Here is a 27,483-nt window from a genome sequence, read left to right as displayed (position 1 = left end):
TGAATAGTCTTGATAATCCACGTAGTAAATGTACAAAAAAATATAAATTTAAAATATTATTGGTGATAAGTCTAATTGTAGATGTTTTCGATTTGTTTGTTGAGAGCAGACTGAAAAATACGAAATGCTTTGGATTTGAATTGAAAACACAGAGAAAACTTGGTTTGTTTTTTTTTTTTTTTTTTTGTTTGTTTTTGGTCTATATATTTTTATTAAAAACAGTTTTTTTGTTTGGTTTTTTGTTGTTTTTTTTGTTTGTTTTTTGGTTTTTGTTGTTTTTGTTTTTGTAAATAACGTGACGACTTGAAAACAGAAATTAAATAAGTGTACTTTACTCGTAATGTAGTAGAAAGTGTTATAAAAGCAATATTACAATAACTGTGGTAGAATTGGCTCCTAAAATAGATATTTTACAACTGATACCACTTTTTGTCTTTATATTTAAGCATTAATTGATGCGCTGTACCGCTGAAATCTTGAGCTGTATTGGCCATACGCTCCGCGCGCTCCTCCAACAAATTGAGCTTCTCGCCACGCTCCATGGCCAACTGATGCGCCCGGCTAATTTCCGACGCCGCTGTGGAAGCACGTTGACCCAACTGCTCCAAATTGGGGCCGGGTATATGCCGTGCAACGGAACGATTTGCTTTCCCGCTCTGTTCACCAACTGCAAGCAAGAAAGGAGAATTTTGAGATAGGAGAAATATGCAATATAGATGGAAATAAGAAATCTTTAGAAATGAAAAGTTAAACCAATTACAAGTAGATTTACTTACATAACTCCTCGCGATCCAAAAGCTTGGCGCCACCGCCAAATAGACCCTTAAAGAAACCCTCCTTCGGCTGTTCGGGCATTTCGTGTACCGTATATAACTCACCCATCATCTCCAAAATAAATTGACTGCAATTCAAAGAGGCAAAGAGAAATGATTTTAAGCAAATTTGTAAAATACACATAACTACAAAAATGTTATTGTTAATGCAGAGTTTTAGCTTTGGAATATATTACACTTAAATTGAGAATGATACGTTAGAGTGTGCTCGACTGTGCGATACCTGATACCCATTGTGTATTAATTTTAATATATACCGAATTAATATGTTATACCTCAAAAATGCTAAAATCATACCAAAAGCTATTTTTGGTACAATTATATTTAAAAAAAAAACACCAAAATAATATATTTTAAAAATACTTAGAATATATCAAAGGCTCGACTGTGAGATATCTTATACCCATTTTGTATATGTAAAAGCAAAACATTTCAATATTAATTTGAATATATACCAAATTAATATACCTCAAAAATACTAAAACTATACCAAAGGCTATATTTGGTACAATTCATTTTTTTGAATACAACAAATTAATATTCCGCAAATACTAAGAATATACCAATGGCTATATTTGGTATATTTATATGTGGGCGAACATTTGAAATAAAACTTGATCTGCGTGCTAACATAACAAATGCTGTCGAAAATAAATATTAGCTCTATCTGTTATAGTCTCTGAGATCTATGTGTTCATACAGACGGACGGACGGACAGACAGATCCATGTCCATCTGTCTGTCTCGTCTCGGCTGCTGACGCTGATCAAGAATAAAGTCAGAGATGACTATTTTTGTCTTTTACATACAGGTGTGAACTTTGAAAAAGCAGTGCGACAGAAACAAAACTACATAACGGTTTTTTTTCATATTCTTTTTTGTAAGTTGATCGCTTGCCATTGATTTTGTAAAATTGAATATTGAGACAAGAAACAAGCAAAAATCTGGTTAGGTTTCTTTAGTTTTTGTCTAATTTTTAAATTTATAAAGTTCTAATACCCTTCTACCCTATATATAAAAGATATTTTAAAAATATTACAATGACGTTATTTCGAATTTAATTATGACTTACCAAAATTCCGATGATATCGTGAATTTTTGAATTTCGGTGGGCGATGCCATGTACAATCCATGACCTTTATGACTAAAGCAAAATATTTTTGATATTCTACAACAAAAAATAAAAGAAGAGAAGTTAAATAACAGTGAAGGATTCTATAAAGCAGAGAAAACTCACTGAGTTGTATCTTCATGAACAATGATCTGTTGACCCCATATCGAAAGCATTGGATCGACAATTCCCTGTTTACATTTGGTTTGAAAACTGAAAGAAAAAAAACGGCAAGAAATGAAATTGGATAATATTGTTACATAGATCTTTAGCTCACCTTAAGTCCATAAGCGGTAAGAAATCAGTATCCAATAACAGTTTTAGACTAGGAAGACTATGTACCATTAGATGGCCATTCGAAAGATAGGTTGCTAAGCAAGAGCCATCTAGAAAGGAAAACTTAACTTTAATAATATTCTCGATTAAACTAGTTTATTTTATAGATTAAGACCTTTCATCGTGATAGTTTCTGCCTTGACTGCAAAATCCATTTCCGATAATTGTATGCGATTGATGCAGCATTGATTTGCCACATCGAAGACTTTTGTTTGCTTTTCGCTGGCTATAACGATATATTGTCGATCGGTGAGTGTTTCCAGGCCGGTGCTAACGCTGCCGCTGATGCCGCTGCTGCTGGCGCTGCTGCTGCTGATGCCACCGCTGATGCCACCTGCGCTGCTGCCTCCGCCGCCGCCTCCGCCGCTTCCAGCTGCAGCTCCAGTTGCGCCTCCAGGTGCGCTTCCGCTGCCGCCAGAGGCGCCTCCGCCACCAGCCCCCGCTGATCCCGCTGCTCCACCGCCAGCTGCCCCCGCACCGCCAGCAACTGAAGTGTTTGATATTGTATTGGCAGTTGTTGGTGTAAATGTGGGACTGGTGCGGCTGCTGCTCTTAGTGGGAGTGCCTGCAAGAATGAGTTAGCGAATGATTACAATTCATTGTTTTCATATTTCATATTCGAAAATTGCAGTCAATCAAGTTACGTGTGAAGCAGGTGAGGATTTGCTGGCGGACATGTCAGCCAGAGTGTCAGATTGTCAAGGCGCCCTCTAGCGGACACAAATTGCATTCATGGCATTATTTTGTCCACTAGAGTGTCAGCTTGACAGAGCGCCCTCTAGCAGACATCGCCATGACAACAATATTTCAACAGGCAAGGAATTGCTAGATGACATGTCAGTGCTTTTGTCAGCCGCAGATTCAGATTGCTAGCGCCCTCTAGCGGACACCAACTGCACTCATGACATGTCAGTGCTGTAGTCAGCCAGAGTGTCAGATTGACAGACATCTTGATCACAAAAATTTCATATTCAAAAATTTGAATTAATCAGATTTGTACCATTCAGGAGGTAAGGAATTGCTAGATGCCATGTCAGCCAGAGTGTCAGATTGCCAACGACTTCTAGCGGACATCGTGATTACTACAATTTCATATTTGAAGATTTGAATGAATCAGTTATGTGCCAAGCAGACAAACATGTCAGCCCTTGAACCACTCATGAGTCATGACATGTCAGTGCCTTTGTCCGCTAGTGCCAGATTGTGAGAGCGCCCTCTAGCGGACAACTTAGAAATACACCAACAGCACTCATGACATGTCAACGCCTTTGTCCGCCAGAGTGTCAGCTTGTTATGCAGCACATAACCCATAATCGATATAAACCGATTCATTATCATATATATATAATAGATAAAATTGTGCATTGAATTTACGATCTTTCTTGTCCCTGTTCTCATCGCGCCAAGGCTCAAACGTGTAGGGTATGATCGAGCCGTAAGAGTCCAAGAAGGACATGGAAGTAATGGAGCCTTTGAGTCGTACCACAGGACCGCCTACCAAAAATAGAATCAAACAAGAAACAGAAATGTATACAACAGTCCATAATCAATTAAATGAATATAAATTTACCGTTAATTGTAACCAAGACGGGCTGCGATTTGCGCATATCGCGCTCCGGCATTGTGATGAACAATGTCAATATTGAACCGAAACTAGTTCCAATCCACAAAGTAGGAACGAGCGATAAAATATCTAGAAGAGAGAGCAAAATATCGATATCGATAAATGCAATGGTTATTCTTCTTAACTGGTCACACTTACCATTGCGTTTAGCATAACTCTCGATAAAAGCTAAACAGGTAACAGATTCAGAGGAAGACATATCAATGCTGGACATTGATGACGATCTGGATCTCGAGAATGTGCCATCCAATTTATCTGCAAGGCGGATTGGGGAGTGAAGTGTGTGGTTGAGACAACGATTATTGCAAATGCGATATAAATGAGGAGTTATCGATAACGATATTTATAACGGGACAGCAAAGAGAGAGAGAGAGATAGAAAGAGACAGATAGAGAGAAAGAGAGAGAGAGAGAGGCAAACGATTACACAATACAATTTGTAACAGAGAGAAAGAATTTATAGAATTTAAATTATAGAGAGAGAGAGAGAAAGAAATATATATTGAAAGAGAGAGAGATAAGGAATGAAGTAAGGAAATACAGACTGATAGATCAAGAGAGAAAGAGAGAAACAGAGAGAGAGAGTGAAAGCGGCGGGCGGTAGTAGGCATAACTTTTGCTTAGTAATTATGTTAATCGATTTATTTAGTTTCTCTTTTTTTTTGTCGATTGTTTATTTGTTTTTTATTTATTTATTTTTTTTTGTTCTTTTCTTGCTGCATTATTTTCACTAGACTGCTAATTATTGTTGTTGTTGTTGTTGATCTATGTGAAAATGTATGTGTGTGTTAGTGACTGTTTATGTGTGTGAGTGTGTGTGTGTGTCCTCAGGTGTTAAGTGTGTGTGTGTGTGAGTGCGTGTGAACTATGCAAAAATACGATTTGCCAATGCAGAATTTGCTGTCGAGCTTTGATATTGCAATTAGTAGTTGTTGCTGCTGTTGTTGTTGTTATTGTTGTTGCATTTTAAATTGTTGCTTTTGTTGTTGTAGTTGTTGTTGCAATTATTTATTAGTTGCTAATTAGAAGCGTGCACAAATACCGAGAGCGAGCGAGCGAGCGAGACAGAGAGTGTGTGTGTTTGTATATGTGAACAAATTACATTAACATATTTAAGAGATATATAGAGAGAGAGAGAGAGACAGTCATAGAAAGAAATAGATATATAGAGACAGTAGAGTAGGGAGAAAGAAAGAGAGAAAGAGAGAGAGAGAGAGAGAGCGAGCGAGCGAGCGAACGAACGAACGAGCGGAAGGATTGAGCGAGCGAGCGAGTGAGTCAGACTAAGACTAAAGTCAAAAGAGAGAGAGTGAGAGCGAAAGAGGCGAGCGAGCAAAGAAACGAATCCATCCTTTTACAAACATATGCAAACGACACCAACCCCCAGCCCCCCTCCACAATCCTTAGACCTCCCCCTCCACCCCTCCCCTACTACTACTAATACCACACCTCAAACATCAAGCAGCAAACGAAATGCGCAACAGTCAACAGGCCGCCATCTTGCTGCTGAGCAAAAGCACCCCGCCCCCCTCCTCCATCAATCGAGCCAGCCCACCAACGATGAGCAAACAACTGACACAAATTACAAATGTTAGCCAAAAAGGAAAATTAATAAAATAAATAAAACGAAAATCAATAACAATATATAAAAACGATTTCCGAGAGTTGCGATCAAAATAAAAAATAAAACAAAAACTAAATGCGCCGTCGGTGTGGGCGGCGGAGGAGAGGGAAGCAGACTGAAGAGTACAACAGAGAGACAGACAAAGAGCGTGTGTGTGTGAGAGAGAGAGCAAGAGAGAAAGAGTTTGGCAAACCACAAGCAATGTGCTGCTGCCTGCGTGTGCATGTGTGTGTGTGGGCGTGTACGTGTGAGTGAAGTTTAATGCGTGGCGTGCCATGTGTGTATGTGTGTGTGTGTGTGGGTGCGTGTGATGGACTTTCATTGCTTACACACACAGACAAGAAAATTTGCATTTGTATTTGATGTACTAGCAAATGCAGAGAGAAGAGAGAGAGAGAGACATATGTTAAGATAGATAAAGACTAAGAGAGAGCGAAACGAAGAGATGCTTTTTTGTTGTAGTTGTTGTTGTTGGGGTGCAATTGTTGTTGTTCTTGCAGTTCTTGTTTGTTTGTTGTTGATGTTCTTGTTGTAGTTGTTGTTCTATTTGTTGTTGTTGTTGTACTTGGGTGGTTAACAGTGCTCTCTTCTGTTGTGCTCCCACCTTGAGATTTGGACTTTTTTTTAGGGACTCGTACGATGTCACTGACTGCTGTTGCTGTATAACGGATGTTTGATGCTGATGCTGATGCGGATGCGGATGCTGATATTGATGTTGATGATGCGCACCTGCTGATGCACCACCACCACTCGCTATTGCAATTGCCCAATCACCGGAGGACTCGGCGTCAAACGAAGAGAAGCCAATCAGCTGTTGCTGCTGCTGTTGTTGCTGTTGTTGTTGCTGCTGCTGCAGCTGTTGTTGTTGTTGATCAACGCTGCCGCTGCCACCGCCGCCCGCAAGAGCTTTGACACTAACACCACTACCACGAATACCACCAACACCAACACCACCGCCACCGACACCGCCACTAGCAACACCCGCACCTGCATCGTCCGCACCATAAACGCCTGACGACGACGACGCCGCTGCTGCTGCCGACGATGACGTCGACGCCGCCGACGCCGCTGCTGCTGCTGTCGCTGCTGCGGACTGAGCATCGCCAAAGCTCTGCTGCTGCTGCTGAAGCTGCTGCTGTTGTTGTTGTTGTTGCTGCTGCTGTTGTTGTAGCTGCTGTAGCTGTAGCTGTTGTTGTTGCTGCTGCTGTTGTAGCTGAAGCTGCTGTTGCTGCTGCTGCGCTGCTGAAGTCGCAGTCGCAGTCGCACTGCCGTTGATCTGCTCAAATATTTGCAAAGAAAATAAACACAATAATAATGGAGAGAGCAGAGATACACACAGAGAGAAGAGGAGAGAAATAGAGAGAGATAAATGCACTAAATGATTGGAATGGAGCATCATAACATTTCATTTCATGTTGTTGCTGTTGTTGTTCTTGTTCGTTTTCGTTTTTCGTTAATTATTTTACTTCTTTTTTTTTTTTGTTTTCTTTGCTCTGTGCGGTTGTGTGTGTGTTTTACATGTACATATAATTTGTGTGTGTGTGTGAGTGAGTGAATGTGTAGCATACTTTTTGCCGTTATTTCTTTTTTTCATTTCTTCGTTTGTGATGTGTTTGTGTGTGGGGAAAGAGGCGGGGAAGGGGAACGCGCATTGAAACTAAACGAATGCATAACGTATTCGTGTGCGTGTGAGAGTGTGTAAGCTTTGTTTTGTTTGCTGTGTATGTGAGCAGTGTGAAGTAGTGACTTACATTGTGAGTGAGTGAGTGAGAGTGAGAAAGTAGTATAATGCCCGCTGCCCGTTTTAATATTTGCAGTCAAGTGTTTTTGTTGTTGATGGTTTTGTGGAGTGCCATTCAAGCAATTGTGTGTGAGTGAGAGGGGTGAATGCAAATGTATTTGGTATCGATAACGATAACTCTATCGATAGGTGGATTGTGCATGGTACAATGTGTATGAAACTGAATTGGAAGTAACAAATTTTTTGTTTTCTTATTATTATTATTCACAACACTTATGAGAGACTTTTGATAGACAGAGAGACAGTAACAGAGAGTGTTTGTGTGTGAGAGAGAGAGAGAGAGAGAGTGGGGAGCACAACGGCTGGTGAGGGGCAGGAACGAAAAAAAAAAATACATATATTGTATGTTATATGAGACATTAAAGCACGCGCAACGAGAACAAGAACAGTAATTAATTCGATAATTATAATAATAGTAAATTTGAAATGGTAAAAAAGAGTAATTACATATACATATATATATGTGTATGTGTATGATATAACATAAATAGACTGCTTACAAAAACGATAGAAGCCTAGAAATATAGTATATCGTAGTTGTATTATACATACATAATATGACATGACTTTGATTTCAAGAGATGGCTTAATTATTATAATTATTATTTAGGTTGACGGTTTTTTTTTCATTTTTCATTTTGTACAGTGTGTGGAGAGCAAACAAAGCAACGATAAATGGCGTTGCAAGCGATTTTTTTGTTGGTTTATCTTTTATCGATAACGAAATAAAAGTAGTACAAAGCGAAAAAAACAAGAATAAAAAAAAGAAAACGAAATTGAAAGCAATTCGTATATACAAAAAGGAACGAGTTTTCGTTTAGTATTAATAAAGCTTAAGGCACTAGAGAAACAAAACTAATGATCGCAATATTTATCGATAACGAATATACAGAGTACGCTCAATCGATCACAATCTGGCAATCGATATTCGCGGCAATTCACAGCGAACGAGGGACACACGACAAGTTATCGACTATCGATATTTGAGGGGGTGTGGTGTGGTGGTGGTGGGTTGGGAGTTGACAGAGACGAGACATTCACAGAGCGAACGCAAGCAAACAAAGCCCACGCATTCACACAGCCATTCAAATTGTAGTATTTTGTTGTTGTTGTTGGTATTTTGTTCGTTCAACAAAATGGCGGACGCTGCTTTGTCATAGAAACGCTTTTGTTTTGCGGTGTTGTAGTTTTACGTTGTATGTTGGTAAAACGAGCCGGGAATATTCACAGCTGGATTTTATATTTGCTTATGTTTGTATGTTGGTATTTGTCGTTGTTGATATTTTATAGTGTTGGATGATGAATAAAGTTGAATGTAATGGAACTTTGACACACAGAAAAGTGTAACGTAACAACAGTCATTAACAACCCATTTAGTAAATTTGAATATATAATTGTATATGTCTTCCTTTAGGAAATTTTGGTTTTGTTTTGCACAGTGCATACACAGAATACGATTTTGAGGATAATTTTTTGGGTGAGACAAATATGTTATGCTTAAGTGGTTTTTTCTTGTGTGGTTTGGTATTTTTGTTATTTTTTTTTTGGTTTTTGCTTTGGTTACAACAGTTATGCATACTATATAATAGGCGTTGTATTTTGATTTATTTTTGTTTTTTGGTATATACACGCATACATATACACACATTTATGTATATTTAGAGTAGAGAGTAAAGAAAGAGAGAGAGAGAGAGATACAGTGTGATAGAGAAAGTCAGTGTGGGAGTTAGAGAAAGAGAGATTTTACAGTTTGTCTTCATTCATAATTCTAAGTTTTTGTTCTTTGATAATCTCTTATTGCCGCCACTTTGGTGCTTTGTTTTCTTGTCATTTCAGTTGTTGGGCGGAGGGGGTTGGAGAGGGGATTAACAGACGCGGGGATATCAGATTTTGAGGTCACACTACTAAGTATAAATACATAACATAAGTGTGTGTATGTGTTTATGTGTAAGTTGGTTGTGTATGCATGTCTATGTGTGTGTGGGTGTGTGTGATACATTTTCAATATCTCTTCACATCATCTTCTTCGTTTCTACAACTCACAATTTTGCAAGTGCGAAGTGAGAGTGTGTGTGTGTGTGTGAGTCAGTGAAGGTGCTCGTATGTGTATGTGTGTGTGCATTTGTGAATGTTGTTGTTGTTGTTGTTAGAATTACCAAAGAACTTCCATACAATCACATAAAGGCAGTTATATTGCAGCTCTTCTGCATCCGTTGCCTAGTTGTCAGAAGAGGAGAAAGAAGCAATAGATAAGAATTTCAATTTGAATTTCAGTTTGATTTTCATTTAGTTTTTGTTTTTGCTTTTTGGTGCATGTTGCGCTTATCAGTATTATGATTATTATTATTATTATTATTACGTAGTATTATAATGATTAACTTTATTGTTTTATTATCATTGTATTTGGTTGTAGTTGTTGTTGTTGTTGCTAAATGTTGTAATATAAAAGTTCGCTACATATTGTTGTTATAGTTGTTATATTGTTGTTGTTCACTATACAAAATGCAATTTGAAAAACCAAAAAATGAAGCAGCCCCAAAAACTCAACTTGTTTTCGTTTTTTTTTTTTAATTACGCTCTCTAAGTGAAAAGTGTGGGGCGGGGGTTGAGGGTGGAGGTTAAGGGGTATTCTTATTCTTATTATTTTCGGTTGCATATTCTACAACAAATACAATACGAGTGTTTATTAACTACGGCTTGCATACCAATACATACAAAGCATCCGTATAAAAGCCAGAGCACAAAGAGCACATGGGGGGGAGAGAGAGAAATACAGAGAGATAGAGAGAGACAGAGTGGGAGATAGACATGGAGCGAGGATGGAGACGACACGACCTAAGTAAGAAACGCACACGACAAACACGAAAAATCAAAATCAATCTAAATAATACAACAACGAAAAAGAAAAAGAGAACAACAAATATGCCCATGGTAAATCGTAAATCTTGTAAATCAGCAGTCAGCATCAGCAGCAGTCGCAGCAGCACTCTGTATGTGTGTATGTGTTTGTGTGTTTGATAATTTGAAACTAAACTTGACGTTCGACTCTCTCTGGTGCTTGCAAATTCAAATTCAAATACAAATACAAATATACAACTCTACACAACTCGCTCTCTCGCAGCCGCAGTTGTCAACGAAATTGAGGGTGGGTCAGGTCGTGGGCGAGGGGGTCGGCCAAAAAGTAGAAGGAGAGAATTTTGGCACACGCATTGACTGCCATTTGTTTTTTTTTTTTTCATTACACTATCGCTTAAATTGCCTTTTTGTGCTGGTCGTTGAGAGAGAGAGAGAGAGAGAGATAGACAGTGAAATAAAGAGAGAGTTAGAGAGAGAGAGGGGGGGAGTTGGGAGAGGAGAGTTTAGGTTGAGCTTTTGACTGGCATACTTACGTATTTTTTTGGATAAACTGCCGCTCATCATTGGCGACACATCGTTCTTGTTCACCCGCCCACCGCTGCCACTGCCGCCGCTGGCAGCGCTGCTTATGCCAATGCCTAAGCCAGCGCGTTGCTCTCTAGGCTGATATTTGATGTTGGGCACTGAGAGCAAACGTTGATCGCGTGCCTTCTCTTTGAATTTCTGACGCGTTGGCTTCAATGGCGCCTGCTGCTGTTGTTGTTGTTGCTCGCTTAATGGCAAATTGCTGGGTCGCTCTCCGCTCTCTGGCGGCTGCTCAAAATCGACGCGCTTCTGCGTTGGCGTCGGCGTCACTGCCGCCTGCTGTTGTTGTGCCTCAGTATCACAATTGAGCATTGCAGTCGCTGCAGCTAAGCCGACATCGTCTTCGCGACATTCGAGCGCTTCGCCTGGCGTCGCCTCTTCGCTGGCGCCCTCGGGCGAACTCTCTTTGGGCGTGGCATAGAAAATGGATGAGCTGCCGCTCTTGATGGCCTCCAGCTCTTGATTGAGACTGCCGCCGATCTTCATATTGACTTTCGATAATTGACGCTTTAAATTGAACGTTTTCCATGACATCGACTTGCGGCGATCTTGCAGCTCAGCTTTTGGCGCCGTCGCCGCCGCTGCCTCATCTCGCTGCGGACTTTTGGTGGCCGCCAATGCAGCCGCTGTTCCCATCTGCGCCTGAGCGCCACTGATCAGCATCTCCTTACTGCTGTTGATCACCTGTTCGATGGCCAGCGGCGACGTTGGTCGCGATGCCGATGCTGATGAGTCCGCCGCTGCCGCTGCTCCTGATCCTGGTGCCGCACCGCAAACAGACGCCTCGTTTGCCTCCGGTATGAATTCGATCGATGGACTGTCCGGACTTGTGGTGTCGTTAAGCTAGAGATCGACGAGTGGGTTGAGGGGAGGAAGGGGTGTTTGTTGGCACAAGTTTTAATATCGTTGCGGCTTAACAAATTGACGACTTAAACTGTATAGATTTCTTTTATTGTTTTTGGGGGAGCGTGTTTTTATTAGGGGCGTGGCGACAAATCCAAAAAAACAGACGTGCGCAAAGCAACAAAAACGAGGCAAGCGCTAAACGCAACAAACGACAACAGCAACAACGAGATCGTAAACGAGAACGAGACGAACTATAACGAGTTGCCAAGAGCGAGCGTAAAGTAGCGAGTCGAATTTCCTAGGCTAAATTTGTTGGTCGCGTTATCGATTTGTTCAGAAATTAAGCATTAAAAGCTTGCTAAGCGTTCCACGAATTAACGAGTGCAATGTACTCGTTACATTTGTTAGTCAGAAATTCATAAAATATCGTATATTAGTCAACTTGTTAAGTAATAAAGCAAATGCAAGTTTTGCGACAATGATGTGCTGAAATCGCATTCGTTAGAACCAACTCGCACTCGTTGGAAGGAACAATCTTGTACTCGTTGGAACCAATTTGCACTCGTTGGAACCAACTATTACTTTTTGGAACAAACTAATACTCGTTGCAACCAATTCGCACTCGTTGGAACTAATTCGTACTCGTCAAAGATAAGATTGAAGCAATCGCATATTCAATTAAATATTTGATGAAAACAAATGAATTGCTTCAATCTCTAATATAGAATTTCAGTCATGATCTACTTTACGCTGCTTTTGCACTTCACTTTGTCTTACTCGTTGCATTCTTCAGCCTTCTCGTTGATGTTGTTGTTGTTGTGTGTTTGTCTGACGCATCTTTTGCTTTGCTTTCAGACGCAAATATTGTGTGTTGTGTAATTAATTTTATTCAATATATATATAGAGAGAGATAGAGATACTTATATAAGTGGGATTGATAGAGAAAGAGTGTGTGTTTGTGAGAGAGAGATAGAAAGATATTAGATAGAGAGAAGAAGGTGGGTGGGAAGAGTACGGGATAAAAAAAACAGGGTTTAGTTGACATTTCGTTTCAACTTCACAACTCTAAAGTACATACAATCAGAGTGGAGGCGGAAAACTTGGGGGGAAAACTTTGGAGTTTAGGCAACGTTTTGTTTTGTTGTTTTTTTTTTTATAATTTAGACTGTTATACGTAGAACAGTAATAGTGGTGGTAGAATGTAGTACAATATAACAGTTATGCCGCAGGCAATTTAACGAGGTTTTCGTTTTTTGTTTGTTTTATGGTTTAAATATGTATGTATATAATTTACGAACTAATTTAGAATAGTAATGAATATAGTAAGAATATCAATCAATGTCAATCAATATCAATCAATGGGCAATTATACATAAACACTTATAAACAATTAATCGTTGTAGTTTAAGGTTAAGTTTAGATTAGTTGGTTGGTTAATTTAATTAGTTTAGTTTTAGTTTAGTTTGATTTTTAGTTTAGTTTTTGAATTCGTTAGATTAGAATGTGGATAGTAAGAAATGTTAGCTTGGTGGATTGATCGGCGGAGGGTGGTTGGATTGATTTGGTATGTTTTTTTTTTATTGGGTGTTTTTGGGTTTTAGACGATCGATTATTTGTTGTCAGAAAAGATGTACAAATGTATGGAATTGAGATTTAATGATTAATACTTCAAGGCCTCACAACAAAACATACTTATACACACACACATACACGAAAAACACGCACATCAATCAATCAATCAATCAAAAAGAACTTGATGTTTATACAGTTTTACAACTACTTAGTGGAGAGAACAGACAGAGAGAGAGAATAGAGAAATAAATGTAGGTCTTTGTTGGGTGTACGCTAAGGTTTCTCATCGAGAAACAAAGAGAGAGAGAGAGACAGACAGAGAGAGAGAGAGTGAGAGGCAAAGAGAGAGAGAGAGAGAGGCAACAGAGAGATGTGACGCACAACACAAAGAGCAATCAAAAACCAATCAATCAAATGATGTACAACAATATCGATGCGATGCGATGCGAGCGGTGAGATGTGACAGCGTGTAACAATCAATCAATCAATCAACCAATGTTAGTCGATGCAACGTGCAAAACATACACACACACACACACATCCATCTAAAACCATATTATGTATGTGTATGTGCATTAAAATGAATTTTCAAATAATTTACTTTAAATTTGTATGATACATTAAATACATATTAAATCAATCAATCAATCAATTATGATTTACCATGCAGACATTTGTGCATTTTCTTTGGTCAAATAATGATACGATTTTAGTTTGAAAACAGACACAGAGTGAGAGACAGATGGAGAGAGAGAGAGAGAGAGAGCGCATTTGAAAGGACCTGAAAGTTCACTGTTCCTCAATCAAAATCAATCACGGCACTATATAGCGTATATTTAAAAGATAAATTACTAAATAGCTAGCAAATAAGATAAATGGAAAATAGTTATTATTTCGCTAGCAAATTAAAAGCATCAAAGTGCCAAAAAAAAATTAAGAAAAAAAAACAAGGACATTGAGACTTCTAAATATAGAGAGAGAGACAGACAGAGAGATAGAGGTAGAGATTGAAAGTTAGTTGTACGGTTAGAGAGCGTTAGAAATAGAGCTAGACCCGGGACGCGTTTAGGTCGGATAAACAAAATGATAAACATACTTGAAGAGAAAGTAAAATGAATGCTAATGAGATAACGATTTAAAAGAAATACCACTACTTGGGCAATAAAGTATATTATATATATATAACTGTATATAGGCTACATAGGAGTACGATATATATATATATATAGATTATAATAGATGTATATATATTTATTTATATATTTTGTAAAGAGAGAGAGAGATAGTTACTTAGATGGTAAGAGAAATGTGTCTAAATGCTTTTTGTATATTTTGTATAAAATTTGTTTTTTTTGGGCTAAACACTTTTGTATGTAGCTTGCTTGCAGGTGTGTGTGTGTGTGTGTGTGTGTGTGTAGTTGTACTTGTTGTTGTTTTTGTTGTGTGGATGTCTGTCTCGTTATTTTGTACTAAAAATGAGGGGATCAAACTCAAGGGAAGGGAAAAGTGTGTTTGTGTCTTTAAACTAAAAACTTTCTTATGCACTTCAATCAAAAAATGCCAGACAAATGCAAATATGTGTGTGTGTGTGTGTGTTTTGTTATATATGTTTTACTTTTTTGGATGGTTGGCAGTTTGAGGGGGAGTTTTGGTGGGATCGGGGGAATATTTACGAGTACGGTATTAATAAGTTAGCTTAGTAAACTAATAAAAGAAATGCGTATTGTTTTATTTTTTTTTTTGTACTACATGTTTCATGTCCATCATCAATCATCATAAAATTAGTAATCAATCATTAATGCATATATATAATAATATATTGTAAGTTGATTAAAATATGCGTGTAGTTAATTTTTCTTTTTTGTTTTGCTTATTACTTATTTGTTGGCTCAGATATTTGTCAATTTGTCTAACACTTTATGAGTGTGTGTGTTTTTATTTGTCTGTCACTGTATGTATGTGCGTGTGTCGGTGTGCTTCTCAGTATGTGTGTGTGTGTGTGTGTCTGTGTGTATGTATGTGTGCTTGTCACTGATTGAAGGCGGCAACAGCATTTAACACTGATCAATCATTGCTCACGATTATTGTGCACAATCATGGATCAGTTGAGTGCTCAATAATAGTTACTTTGGCCAAATCCAATGTCATCAATCATGATCAATCAATTGTCATTATTTAGCATTTGGGTTAAGAGCCAACATCATCATCATCATCATCATCAGTAGTAGTTATAGTAACGTTCAATCAATCAATCAATCACTTACCTGATCGGAACTGGGCGAACGACTTTGCTCCTCTTTGCTCTCAATGCGTTTGGGACTTTTTGGTGTTCGCGAGTAAGGATCGTGTGCGCCATACAGATCGGGACATGCAACACTCAATAGGCAAATTTTTTGGATTATATCAATTATGACAAGTCCATATTCGGTACCATAAGCCATTCTATAAACAGAAAAAGATAAGAACACGGCATCATGTCACAATAACACAACGGCATACAGTCAAAAATAATACCAACAAAAAAATTTGAAATGAAAATGGAAATCGAAACAAAAAAAAAGGCCAAATTCCGAACAGAACTCAAAAAGTCCAATTCAATAAAACACAAACCAAAAATCTAATATAATTTTCTGATATACTTGAAATTCATTGTTGCGTGACACACACGCACATTTGCACACACACACGCACGCACGCACACAAACACCAGGCACTAAAGTCGGTCAGTCGTCGGAAAAGTACTGTCTAAAGCTTTTGACTAGTAAACGTAAGAACGCAAAGAGGGAGTATCAAACTAACGAGTAGCGAGTGAGACTCAAGTAGCGAGTAACGAGTAACGAGTGTTGAGGAGCAAATGCACTCGCTTCGTACTCGTTCTAGCTGTATATTTGTAACTACGTGGACTGCTTAAGGCAAAAACAGAGACTAGCGAGTAGCGACTGACGAGTAACGAGTAATAGCAGCTATATCAAATATTCTAGATGTACGTATAACTAGTAACGAGTGTGTCGGATTGTCGATTGTAACATAGCAGCAGCTACAGCAAGTAGCGAGTAACGAGTAACGAATTCCATCTGTTCTCGTTCTCTTTGGCAACTACGTTCAATAAGGCAAGGCAAGACAAATCAAATCACAGTTAAGCGGGGTTTTTTTAGGGAAAGGGTGTGCGCGATCTAAGAACAACGTTGGCGATTCGTTCGCGTTGGTGGAGGATATAGATATAGGGTATTGTTACTGTTCGACTAGACGCTAAGTTAAGTTTTTGTTTTGTCAGGCGTTTTTTTTTTGGTTTTATTTTCAGAGAACGTGTCATGCACAATATAGATATACGCATACAAAAACTACAAATACTTCACTAGTTGATTTATTTTTTTTTGTCCGCGTGTCGGCGCTGTGTGTGTGTGTACGTGTATGTGTGTGTATTGAGCGAGAGAGAGACAGAGAGAGAGAGAGCGAGTGTGTGTGTGTGTTTTTAGGTGTGTATTACTTACAAGCCATAGCTAGAGTTGATGCACAACGAGGTAACCTGCACGGTGCGACGATTCGGCCCCGTGGTCAAACAAACCAATTGGGATTGAAATCCCGGCGGCTTACGCTGAGCCCCAAAACGCACCTTGAGCGTGCACTCCGTCTATGATTTGAGAAACGAAGAGTGAGAAGGTTAATTCGCATTATTATTATTAACCTTATTTCCACACCTTCCACCTTACCTTATCTGAATCACTTGATTCGGTTTTTTGCACCTGATGTCCGGTTAGGAAATCGCATTCGGGACTGGTGCCATAATTGTCATCAAAATTCTCATAGAGTATTGGTATCTCGAGCACCAGGACCTCCGATGTCGATTCGACCTTGCGAAATTTGAACAACATTACCTGACCCATCGCACCGGCGACACAGAGGCGACGTGACTCCGAGCACAAAAATATCAAATGCACAGCCAATGGATTATCGCTGTCGGTCGCGTGGCTGACGTGACGCGGCTTCTCAAACATCTTGGCTGTCTTCAGTTTGTACAGAATCTGCAGAGATTACGAATTACAATTACAAATACATCAAAATAATTTCTCTTTCACTCGATTAGGCACAATTTTTAGCCTCCTAGCTCTTACACTTTGGATTGGCTTAACAAAATGATCTATATACTGGCATATATTGAATCTACAGAATCTGAGACTAAGAACTTGAATTGAAAACCTCCTAGCTCTTACACTTTAGATTGAATGAACAGAAATTATATAGTACCTAAGATTATCAATTGAAATTAAAAATTTAAATGCATGCAATTAATTTCCCTTTCACTCAATTTTGGATATTATTATGTTAGGCACAATTTTCAGCCTCCAAGCTCTTACATTGAATGTACAGAATTTGTTTTGATTTTTCAATTTCAATTTCAATTAAAATTCTAATTACAATTACAAATGAATGCACTTCATTTCCCTTTCACTCAGTTGAATTGTCAGCCTCCTAGCTCTTACACTTAGTTCATAGCTTTGCTGTACAGTCAGTTAGTTAGTGAACACAATATGTTCTATACACAGACATAGATTGAATGGCTAACAAGACCATTGTGTAGACTTCAAACAATACAATATGCTTATTGCATTGTGTATCCTTTTGCAACGTATGCAATCTGAAAGCTTTGTTGAGTTCACTATCAAAGTTGAGTGGCTATCAAAGTGATTTCCTCTCTTTAGACGCACCTGGAGTGTGCCAGCGCCGGAGTCCCAAAACTTGAGACTGCCGTCCTGATGTCCTGTGATAACAATCTCCGAATAACTGCAGGAGGCAGGTGACCATTCCCCGCCAGATATGGGCCATTCACGCTCCGAGAAGCCCGTTTTTTTACTTGTCGTTGTGCGACCAACCTGAAGCATATAAAAAAATAAGAAATATCAAGCAAACAAATTAGAAAGAGAACAAAGACAAATACTCGAAATGAAAAGAGAAAGAGAGAGAGAGAGAGAGAGAGTACTCACAGAATAGAAAGCAGGAACCAAATCCGATGGGCAATCGGTTAAATATGTGCAACATGTAACAGGTGATTCGTGTAAGTCCATTGGATAAGGCGATTCAAAACATGGAAAACCGGGCGTTAATAAGTCTATTAATACTAAGTCATATTGAAGCAGCACAGCTATCGCATATGGCTCCTGTGTTTCTGTAAACGCAAAAGCAAATATGATATGAATTATGATATTATAATAAAATTGTGATCAAATCAAGTACAACAAACTGAAGACTAACCGCAGGGCCAGGGATTTTCGCAGAGCGTAATGAAATCGCAAACGGCATGCTCCATTTCCAGAACAGTTGTGGTCTTACCCACCATAACGGTGATGCAATTCGACTTTGAGCCCTTCTCCGATGGCATGCCGCCAGAGAAAATTGTAAAGGTTTCGCTACCGAGAAAAAAAGAATTGAGTGAGCTATCTCCTTGTTTGATTGAATTATAATTCTTACCCAGTTGTGCTGGACTTCAAGTCAACTTTATAAATCGGTTTGCATTTTTCCGCATTGCCATCCTTGTTGATTTTTGCTATACGAAATGGAAATACGATTTGTTATTTTATCGAAACTTTGTTAGTTTCTACGCTCACCATGCGGACAAACTTGGGACTGGGGCTTCGGCTGCGGCTTGGTGGGCCAAGAACAAATGGAACCATCTGTGTGCGATGATACAAAGTATTTGCCCTCATAATGCCAGGCCAATGATTTAACCGCCTCGGCTGCCTGCCATCGTATCTCAGCGCATTTCGCTTTCAGATCCCATAACACAAGCAGCCCACACTCAAATGCAATAAGCAACTGTTGATGGCAACAATTAGATTAATTAAATGAAAGAGTAAGTACAAAGCATTGATTTACCTTGTTTGCATCCAATGGATTATCACATAACGCAATCACAGCACCTGGATGACTAGTTCTAACCCTGAAATAGAAAAAACACAAATCAATTTTAAAGACAAAAAGTAGGAAATGGTCATGAAATCAATGTAAAGTATAAAGCATCGTCTTAGATACATGTGAAAGATTATCTCTTCGTTAAGTTTAGCCACGACACAAACCAGAGCATGTGTTTTAACCAATTCTTATCTAAGACATGAACTTCATTTTTATCAGACTTAATCTAGACATGAATTTTAAAGCAAAAATGTATTCTTAGATGAGAAATGTATATGGTGACAACATTCTATAAGGTGGGAATTTAGCTACATAAGCGAATATTGCTTTATATAATTCTTCGTTAAGTTCAGCTGCGACACAAACCATAGCATGTGTTTCAACCAGTGCTTATGGAAGAATGAACTTAATTTTGCTCAGACTAAATCTAGACTTGAATTTTAAGGCTTAAACGTATTCTTAGATATCAGAGATTAATTTGGTGTCAATATTCTAAAAGACGGGAATTTAACTATACTTCTTCGTTAAGTTCAGCTGCGACACAAACCATAGGATGTGTTTAAACTAGTGCTTATTGAAGACATGAACTTCATTCTGATCAGCCTTAATCTAGACAAGAATTTTAAAGCAAAAAACGTATTCTTAGATATTAGCGATTAATTTTATGTCAATATTCTATAATATAGGAATTTAACTACACTTCTTCGTTAAGTTCAGCTGCTACTCAAACCAGGGCTTATTGAAGACATGAACTTCATGCTAATCAGACTAAATCTAGACATGCATTTTAAAGCTAAACGTATGCTTAAATATCAGAGATTAATTTACTGGCAATGTTCAACAAGACGAAATTTTTTCAATATGTATTTCTTCGTTAAGTTCAGCTGCGACACAAACCATGGCATGTGTTTCAAAGACACAAACTTTATTCTGATCAGTTGAATACTTACACTTCAATTGCTTTATTCCAGTTAATAATATATCCACTAAGTGCAAATGTATCTATGTGAACGACGTGTATGTTTCCCTTCTCAGTGCCCACGTACAGCCATTTGCTGCCCACGGGCAAGTGTATGCATGTGACCCTATATTACAAAATATAGAAAATAGTTTGTATTCAATTGAAATAAGTGATAAATATCAGTGGAAATGTTTACCTCTCGCGCTGAAATTTGAGGCTCTGCACTATGCGCGGCGTCTTTTGGCGTATGTTCCACAAGTGTATGGTGTCATCGGCGGTGACTGTGACCAGGGCTCCCTCATTGACCAGGAATTGGGCAAAGAGCACAGCGCACTCGGATTCACCCTCATGTTTGGCATGTGCGTCAACGCCCGGTCGTCCCAAGCTGCGTATTGAAAGTCCAAGTCAATTAAATTGTTTACATCTATTAAATGTGTTATATGTGTTATCTATCTATAAATGATATATCTATATCTTCTTAGTGACTGACACTAACGGTAAGAGCTCAGAGGCTGCAATTTCTTCATTGAGGAAATTCGATCATTATGCAAACTTCTTCGTATAGTTAAGCCATGTTACAAACCTTATCTAAGACACAAGCCATGTGACTTTCAAATGGAATGGATCAATCTAACTAGTTTTTATTATATTATTAAATGATTGCTACAATTCTTTATAGGTAAGGCTAAGAGGCTGCAAATTCTACACAAGTTTTTTCGATGTATTTCTTCATTAAGTTCAGCTACGATATAAACCAGTGCTTATTCAAGACACAAACCACGTGGCTTTCAAATGCAACTGATCAAGGTAACTAACTTTCTACATATTTAAATTATTACTTTAATTTTTTTATGGTAAGGACCAAGAGGCTGCGATGTCTACACAAGTTTTTGGAGGAAATTGAATCGTTCAGAAATTTAGCTACATATTTCTTCATTAAGTTAAACCACGATACAAATCATAGCATGCGCTGCAACAAGTGCTTATCCAAGAAACAAACCACGTGGTTATATTCCATAGAAATTTAACTAAGCAAACGGACTTTATCCTATATATTTCTTCGTTAAGTTCAACTACTATACAAACCAATGCTTATCCAAGACACAAACCAAATGGCTTTTAAATTTAACTGATCAAGCTAACTTGTTTTTCCTATACAATTGAATGATTGCTGTCTAGCTCAAGCTCCTTAGCTTGCTTTTAGCAAATAATGATTAATAAATGAAACTACTTACATGCGTATATAGCCGGATTTATCACCAATCGCTAATAGTTTTTGTACTGGATCGAAGGCAAAGGATGTGGGTGAAAATGGGAAGCCATGGCGAAAGGTCTGCAAAAAAAGAATTAATCAATTTGAATTAATTGTGGATAAACGAACATTGATCGAGAGTTGTTTTTTATTTATTGTTTGTTGCTTTTCTAACAATTCTGTGATAGCCGCGTGTGTCTTATGATAGATACGATTGCAAAACAACTACCAAATAAAACATCCGCTAGCTACCACAAATGTTCATTAACATTTCTCTCTTTCTTTCTTTTGCACACTAGTTTATTCTGTTGCTCTCTTTCTCTTACTTTCTTGAGTGTGAAATGATCGGCCTTCAATTGCTCCTGGATCTCCTGCTCCTGTCGTATGGCTTGAGGCTGTACGGTTTGTCGAAATCCATCCAGAACTCCTTTGAATGTGAACTTTTTCATTTTTCTAACATGAGTCTGCGTCCTCCGCTTCGCCCGCTGCCTGCTCTAGATATTCTCCAAAAAAAAAAACCCAAATGTGGTTGCTTTCTTTTTTTTTTCTTCTCTAAGCTTTGTAGCTCTTTTTTTTTGTAGCCAGATCTTTTGTGTTTTCACAGGAAGGATGAGAAATCTCAAGAATCTGCTGCTGCTGCTGCTGCAGTTATTTTTCTTCTTCCTTATTCACTTGTTTTTTCCTTTGTTTGCTTTAATTATTATTTCGGGGAGTTTTCTTTTGTTGTGTGTTGTTTTTGTTGTAGTTGTTGGGGAAGTGAAACTAGGTTAGCAATAGTCGAATTAAGAGCTGTAAGCAAAGAAAAGTACATCGTACATTAATCGCAAAGTTTTGTTGCATGTTACCGTGTTAATGGATTGTTGCTTACAACAATGCCTTACACACACACACACACACATGTATACAACACTCATCAATTCCTGTCTGACAATGTGATGATGCAATAGTGCAAACACACACACACACATACACACACACACACACTCGCACACATCGAACAATTGAACGGATAACGAGAGCAAAAAAAAAAACCACAAGGTACAAAATCGTTAGCATACTTTTCAGCTGCCAACAAAGGACAAGGGAGGGGAAGAGGTGGCCCATTAAGAGGTCTCTTATCTTTTAGAGGTCATCATGATTTCAATACACATTTTGTGCTCAATAAAACTTGTTGCTTTCGATCTTTGAGTGCGTGCTTCAACCAAATTACAAGACTCAAATTAAATAAATCACTTTGCGATATGAGATCGCCATACACTCACATATGTACATACATACACACATTGGCATTCTTTATCTCCTATCTCCCGCTCTTCATTCTATTTACTTTAAATTTAGTTTTTACATTACACTGTACTATACACATTAGTCATACTAAATAAAAAAAAAAAAACACACATATATGTACATTTATCGTTAACGATATAAATGAATTGAGCAAACGCTTTGCTCAAGTGTCATCTTCATTTTCATTTTCGTTTTCGTTTTCATTTGCACTGCAATTGCTGTGATTGGGTGAGAGGGAAGGGGGGGTGCTAACATTCAAAAGGTGCGCGCTATAAAACGCGAGCTGCGTTTTCGACGCCAGCGTCGCTGCTTGCACAGCCTCTGTTACAGCTACTGTTACTGTTAAACTGAGAGCGAGTGAGATGGCAGCATTAAAATGCCAATGGGGGATGGTAATGAAATGTGTGTGTGTGTGTGTTCGTGTGTGTGTGTGATAAATGTGACTGTGGGCAGTGTCAAGAGTCAAATGTTAAATGGATATAATTGAAAATCGCTGTTTGCCACACATGTTGTTGCACAACATGACAAACACTCACACACACAGACAAGTAAATTTATGTATATGGATATATAGGTTATACATACAGATATATACTTATGTGTATGTAAGTGTGTGTGTGTATTTGCACTTATTTTTGGGATGGCACACAAATCGATTTTTCGCACACTCATCGCAGCCATGTTGCCTTTTTCTTATTTGCAATTGTTTACGCTTTGTCAAACAAACGAACAAACATACACACACACACACACACAGACACATACACTTGCTTGCTCGCATATGTGTGTGTGTATTTAGCTGGGTCGTCAGGACACGAAGCGCGCAACAGTAAAAAAAAAAGAAAAAGTGAAAAGAAAAGCAAAATCGCTGGCATACTTTAAATTTAATTTGCGCAAACAAAAAGCACACACACACATATTGGCGCCTGACCGACGACAACGACAACGACGTTGGGTGGGTGTGTGTGTGTGCTGCCTAATGATGATTAAAATACCATCGCTTGCTGCTGCTGCTGTTGTTGTTGTTGTTGCCTGTGTAAACACCGCGCTTGGAGTTGGGAGGCTGAGCACACACTCGCACACATACAAGCGCCTCTCTGACTCTCGCTCTTACGCATGTGTGTGTATGTGTATGTATTACATGTATTTATGCCTAGAGAAGTGTATGTGTATGTGTGCACGTATAGATAACCTCGATTTACAGATTTTTCAGACACACACACACACGCACACTTGAAACTTGCGATTTGTTCCGTTTCTGTTTCGTATTTCTTTTAGTTCAAGTTGCTTGTTGCTACTCACTTGATTGATAGGGTTGAAGGGGGGGTTTACTACATCTTTATTAATATACGCTTGACGCCCGCGCCCGCTCCTTCTTCTGCTTCTTCTTTTGATTCGTCAATTCTTTGTGCCGTTTTTATATTCGTATTCCTTATTCTTATACTTTTTGTGCGTTTTGTGGTAACAACTTTTAGTACACAACAACAACAGAAAAAAAATAACCACACACGACTTGAAACAATTGCGTTATAAAAGTTATTTTCAATTTCTTGACTTTTGTTTAGTAATTGTTTTTATTTTTATATTTATATATTTGGTTAGCTATTCACATTGGTATTTTTCATAGCATATTTAAGACATTTTTTGCGCACTAATAAACAAAAATATGTGTATCAATTGATTTTTCACTAGAAAAAACACACACACACACACAAGCACGCTGACAGAGATTCAATCACATACACACACACACACACACACACAAGGAGACAACGACAACGAGACAAACGGCACAAAACGCAGACGGAGTCGAAAGTCGAAGTCAAAGTCTCAAGAACAAGCACACAAACATACACACAGGCACAGTAAAATACGCATACACACGCACGCACGGGGGATATGTTAAGACGAGAAAAATGCTGCTGGTTAGCTGGTTGTTAGTTGGCAACTGGAGCTGCTGCTCAAGCTGAAACTGATGCCAAAGCTGCTGAGCTGCTGCTGCTTCAGCTGCTGCTGCTGCTCCTGCTGGATCGTTCGTCCCGACGTCGCGTCGTGTGTAAAGGCATTTTTTGCACCTTGCGAGAGCAGCACACATGAACACACGAACACGAAGACGAGCCGAGCTTGCTCACTAGGCCGAGGACGTTTTAGCAGCGCGCGCTCGTGTCAGTGTCATCCCTGCCTGAGTGCTCTTTCTTTGTCTCTCTCACCCACACACACAAATTATAACTCTCTCTTGGTTGGCACGCGCTCTCCCACACTGCTCTTATAACCCAACTCCCACCCTCACTCACTAACGCGCTCTCGCTCTCACTCTCTCTCTCACTTGTGTTACAGTTATTGTTGCCTAACGCTGGGCGCTGTTGTTGTTATTGTTATTGCTTTACTGTTTCTTGCTTCCTTCCTGCACTGTCAACTGATTGGATATTAAGCAAATGCAAAATCTTCATGCTTTTTGTGTGTGTTTGTGTCGTAGTAGCTGCGCTGATGCGCATGCTTACGCTACGAGGTGGCGCCCCCTGTCGTCGTAGTCGTCGTCGTTGTCAGGATAAAAGTGTCGAGGAATCGAGATTTTTTTTTCGTTTTCGTGTTTTTTTTGCGCGCGCGGTCACATGACACGATTGCCACACATACACACACACATACATATATACACAGAGGAACTCTCAGTTACGCGTACACACACATAAATCTGTTGAGGTAGCAAGCGCAAAGCAAACAATTCCTCGCCCCCTTCCGCCACCCACAACAAGCTAATCACAAACCCCTTTGGAGCTAATAGTAGTAACTTTGATTTTATTTAAACTAACGTACATAATTTAGAGGTGTTTTAATGCGTGGGTGTCTTTTATAAATTTATTTATTTTTTTGGTTTTTTTTTTGTTTTAAGTTTAGTAATTCACTGTGATGCACAGTAAAGAGGAGGAAAACGTTTGCACGTTCTTTTTGGCCAAAAGGAAAGTCGAAACTGAAACTGAACGTGCACGTTCATGTTCACGTTCAACACTTTTCGCTTGCCTCTCAACTGTGTATGTATATGTGAAATACACACACATACACACTCACTGAGTTGGTCAGTTATGCAAAGCAGCGTCGCGTCGCGTCGCGTCGCTTGGCATCGTTTTAGGGTTGCCGCAGAGCAGCGCTTTGATTTTTTTTTGCGCTAGGCCTAGTGCGCAATATTTCCTTTTTTTTTGTGGGCGCCCAGCGGCAATCCTGACGTCCCATTGGTCTGCAATCAATACTTGTTGTCCTTACACACACACATACACCATAAATCCCCCCCCTCACTCCCTCTCGACATACATCACAAAAATTTAATCAACTCAAATGTAAATACGCACACACACACACACGCAGCTTAATGGCAAAAAATTTGCATTGAAATTGTAATGAGTTATGCCGTAAAATGTGCTCTCTCTCTCTTTTCATACTTACAATCACTCTCGCTCTCTGCCTCTCGTTCTAACACATGGCCAGCAGCGTAGCTTCGACGGCCATATTAATAACAGCTCTCACACAGCGAGTGTGTATGTGTGTGTGTGCGCGCGTGTATGTGTGTACACTCGACCCATTAACACACAGAAAAGTATGCAATAAAAAAAAATGGCACAAGCTCTTGCGTCATATGCCCAGGAATCATCTTGGAACACACACACACACATACGCAAACGCATTGCGCACACACAATCACGCACAGTTTATCATCCCAATAAGAAACTTGTTGGGCTGGCACGCGCAACTCATCCAACAACAGCAGCCGATGCCGCTGTCGCAGCCGCAGTCGGCGTCTCTGTCGCAGTCGACAATTGGCGGTCAGAGCGATATGAGGGCGTCATAAACAACAATACGATTGTGCGCCCCTCCCACCGCAATACGTGTGTGTGTGTATGTATGATTATAAAAGACTTCATCATTTTAGTTTAAGTGATTCACTCAGCTCAAATAGTTGTTTTTTTTATGATGCTGCCGCGGTCAACGCCGCTGCTGCTGCTGTTACTCACTGTCACACAAAGGCATCAAATAACAGCACACTCACACTCGCATAGAAAACATGTTGTCATTTTTATCAGCAGATGTGTGCATGTATGTATGTGTGTGTGTGTGTGTGTTTTGATGTGCGATTTGCAATAATAAAAAGGGGGACAGAAAAACGCTGACGCTATTTTTCTTCTAAACTGGACAACAGCACGTCTCTTTTTTTATTATTATTATTTTGCCTTGCACAATTCATTCGCATAACATCATCGGCAGCAGCAGCAGCAGCAGCAGCGTTTTTTTTTGTCCACATCACATCAAATACCAAACAAAATACCAACAAATACCACACAAAAATACGACACCCCCACAAAAAGTGCGCCCACCTGTTTCATTGCTGTCCGCTGCGTTGCTTAATGTAGCAAATGTACAAAAAAACAAAAAGAAAACAACAAAATAATGGATGACAACAAACTGTTTGACACCTGGCACGCGTGGCCAATTTAGTTAATGCCAATGCATTGCACGACGCAATTATAACTATTTCGCGTATTGCAACTTCGCACCTGGAGCGAGAGAAAGAAGAGAAGAACGTCGTCCAAAACGCGCACACAAAATGTTTTCTGCTTCTTCGTTTTCTTTGCCTTCTTTTCGTTTCTGTCTCTCTCTCTCTCTGTCTCTCTCCAAAATTTGTTGTACAACTACAGCGCAATCGTAGCAATTGAAGCTGACTGAAGACACTAACGCGAACGACGACAAGTAAACAAACGTAGTTTGCGTAAAAAAAACACCAAGCTTTTCTAAAAAAAAGCTCAACACCTGTAATGTGGTGTGACCACAAATAACACTTCCAAATGTACATTTTAACACCCGTCTCGTATTTGGTATATTTCGAAACATGTATAATATACA

General features: G+C 39.0%; 1 protein-coding gene across 7 annotated transcripts; it reads right to left on the bottom strand.

The window, feature by feature from the left end:
- Positions 1-159: 159 nt before the first annotated feature.
- Positions 160-27,338, bottom strand: LOC133848962 (syntaxin-binding protein 5). Of its 7 annotated transcripts, none has more exons than XM_062284729.1 (24): positions 26,958-27,332; positions 21,633-22,095; positions 21,290-21,387; positions 20,251-20,439; positions 20,044-20,178; positions 19,058-19,121; positions 18,790-18,997; positions 18,653-18,728; positions 18,437-18,591; positions 18,169-18,350; positions 17,893-18,057; positions 16,897-17,208; positions 16,678-16,817; positions 15,451-15,628; positions 10,717-11,611; positions 4,042-4,158; positions 3,850-3,972; positions 3,654-3,773; positions 2,395-2,844; positions 2,221-2,329; positions 2,070-2,156; positions 1,905-2,000; positions 777-901; positions 160-667 (listed from the first exon to the last, which is right to left on the bottom strand). In XM_062284729.1, exons 2-24 carry the CDS (start codon positions 21,753-21,755, stop codon positions 411-413), a joined length of 4,404 nt encoding a protein of 1,467 aa, XP_062140713.1. In that variant the 5' UTR covers positions 21,756-22,095; positions 26,958-27,332; the 3' UTR covers positions 160-410. The 7 variants fall into 7 exon arrangements, with proteins under 7 accessions (XP_062140713.1, XP_062140716.1, XP_062140715.1 ...); XM_062284732.1 differs by lacking the exon at positions 10,717-11,611 and adding an exon at positions 6,514-6,802; XM_062284731.1 differs by having other exon boundaries at positions 27,138-27,332.
- Positions 27,339-27,483: the final 145 nt, after the last annotated feature.

Source organism: Drosophila sulfurigaster, chromosome X (assembly GCF_023558435.1).
Source record: "Drosophila sulfurigaster albostrigata strain 15112-1811.04 chromosome X, ASM2355843v2, whole genome shotgun sequence".
NCBI lineage: Eukaryota > Metazoa > Arthropoda > Insecta > Diptera > Drosophilidae > Drosophila > Drosophila sulfurigaster.
This window is presented reverse-complemented; position numbering and strand designations above follow the sequence as displayed.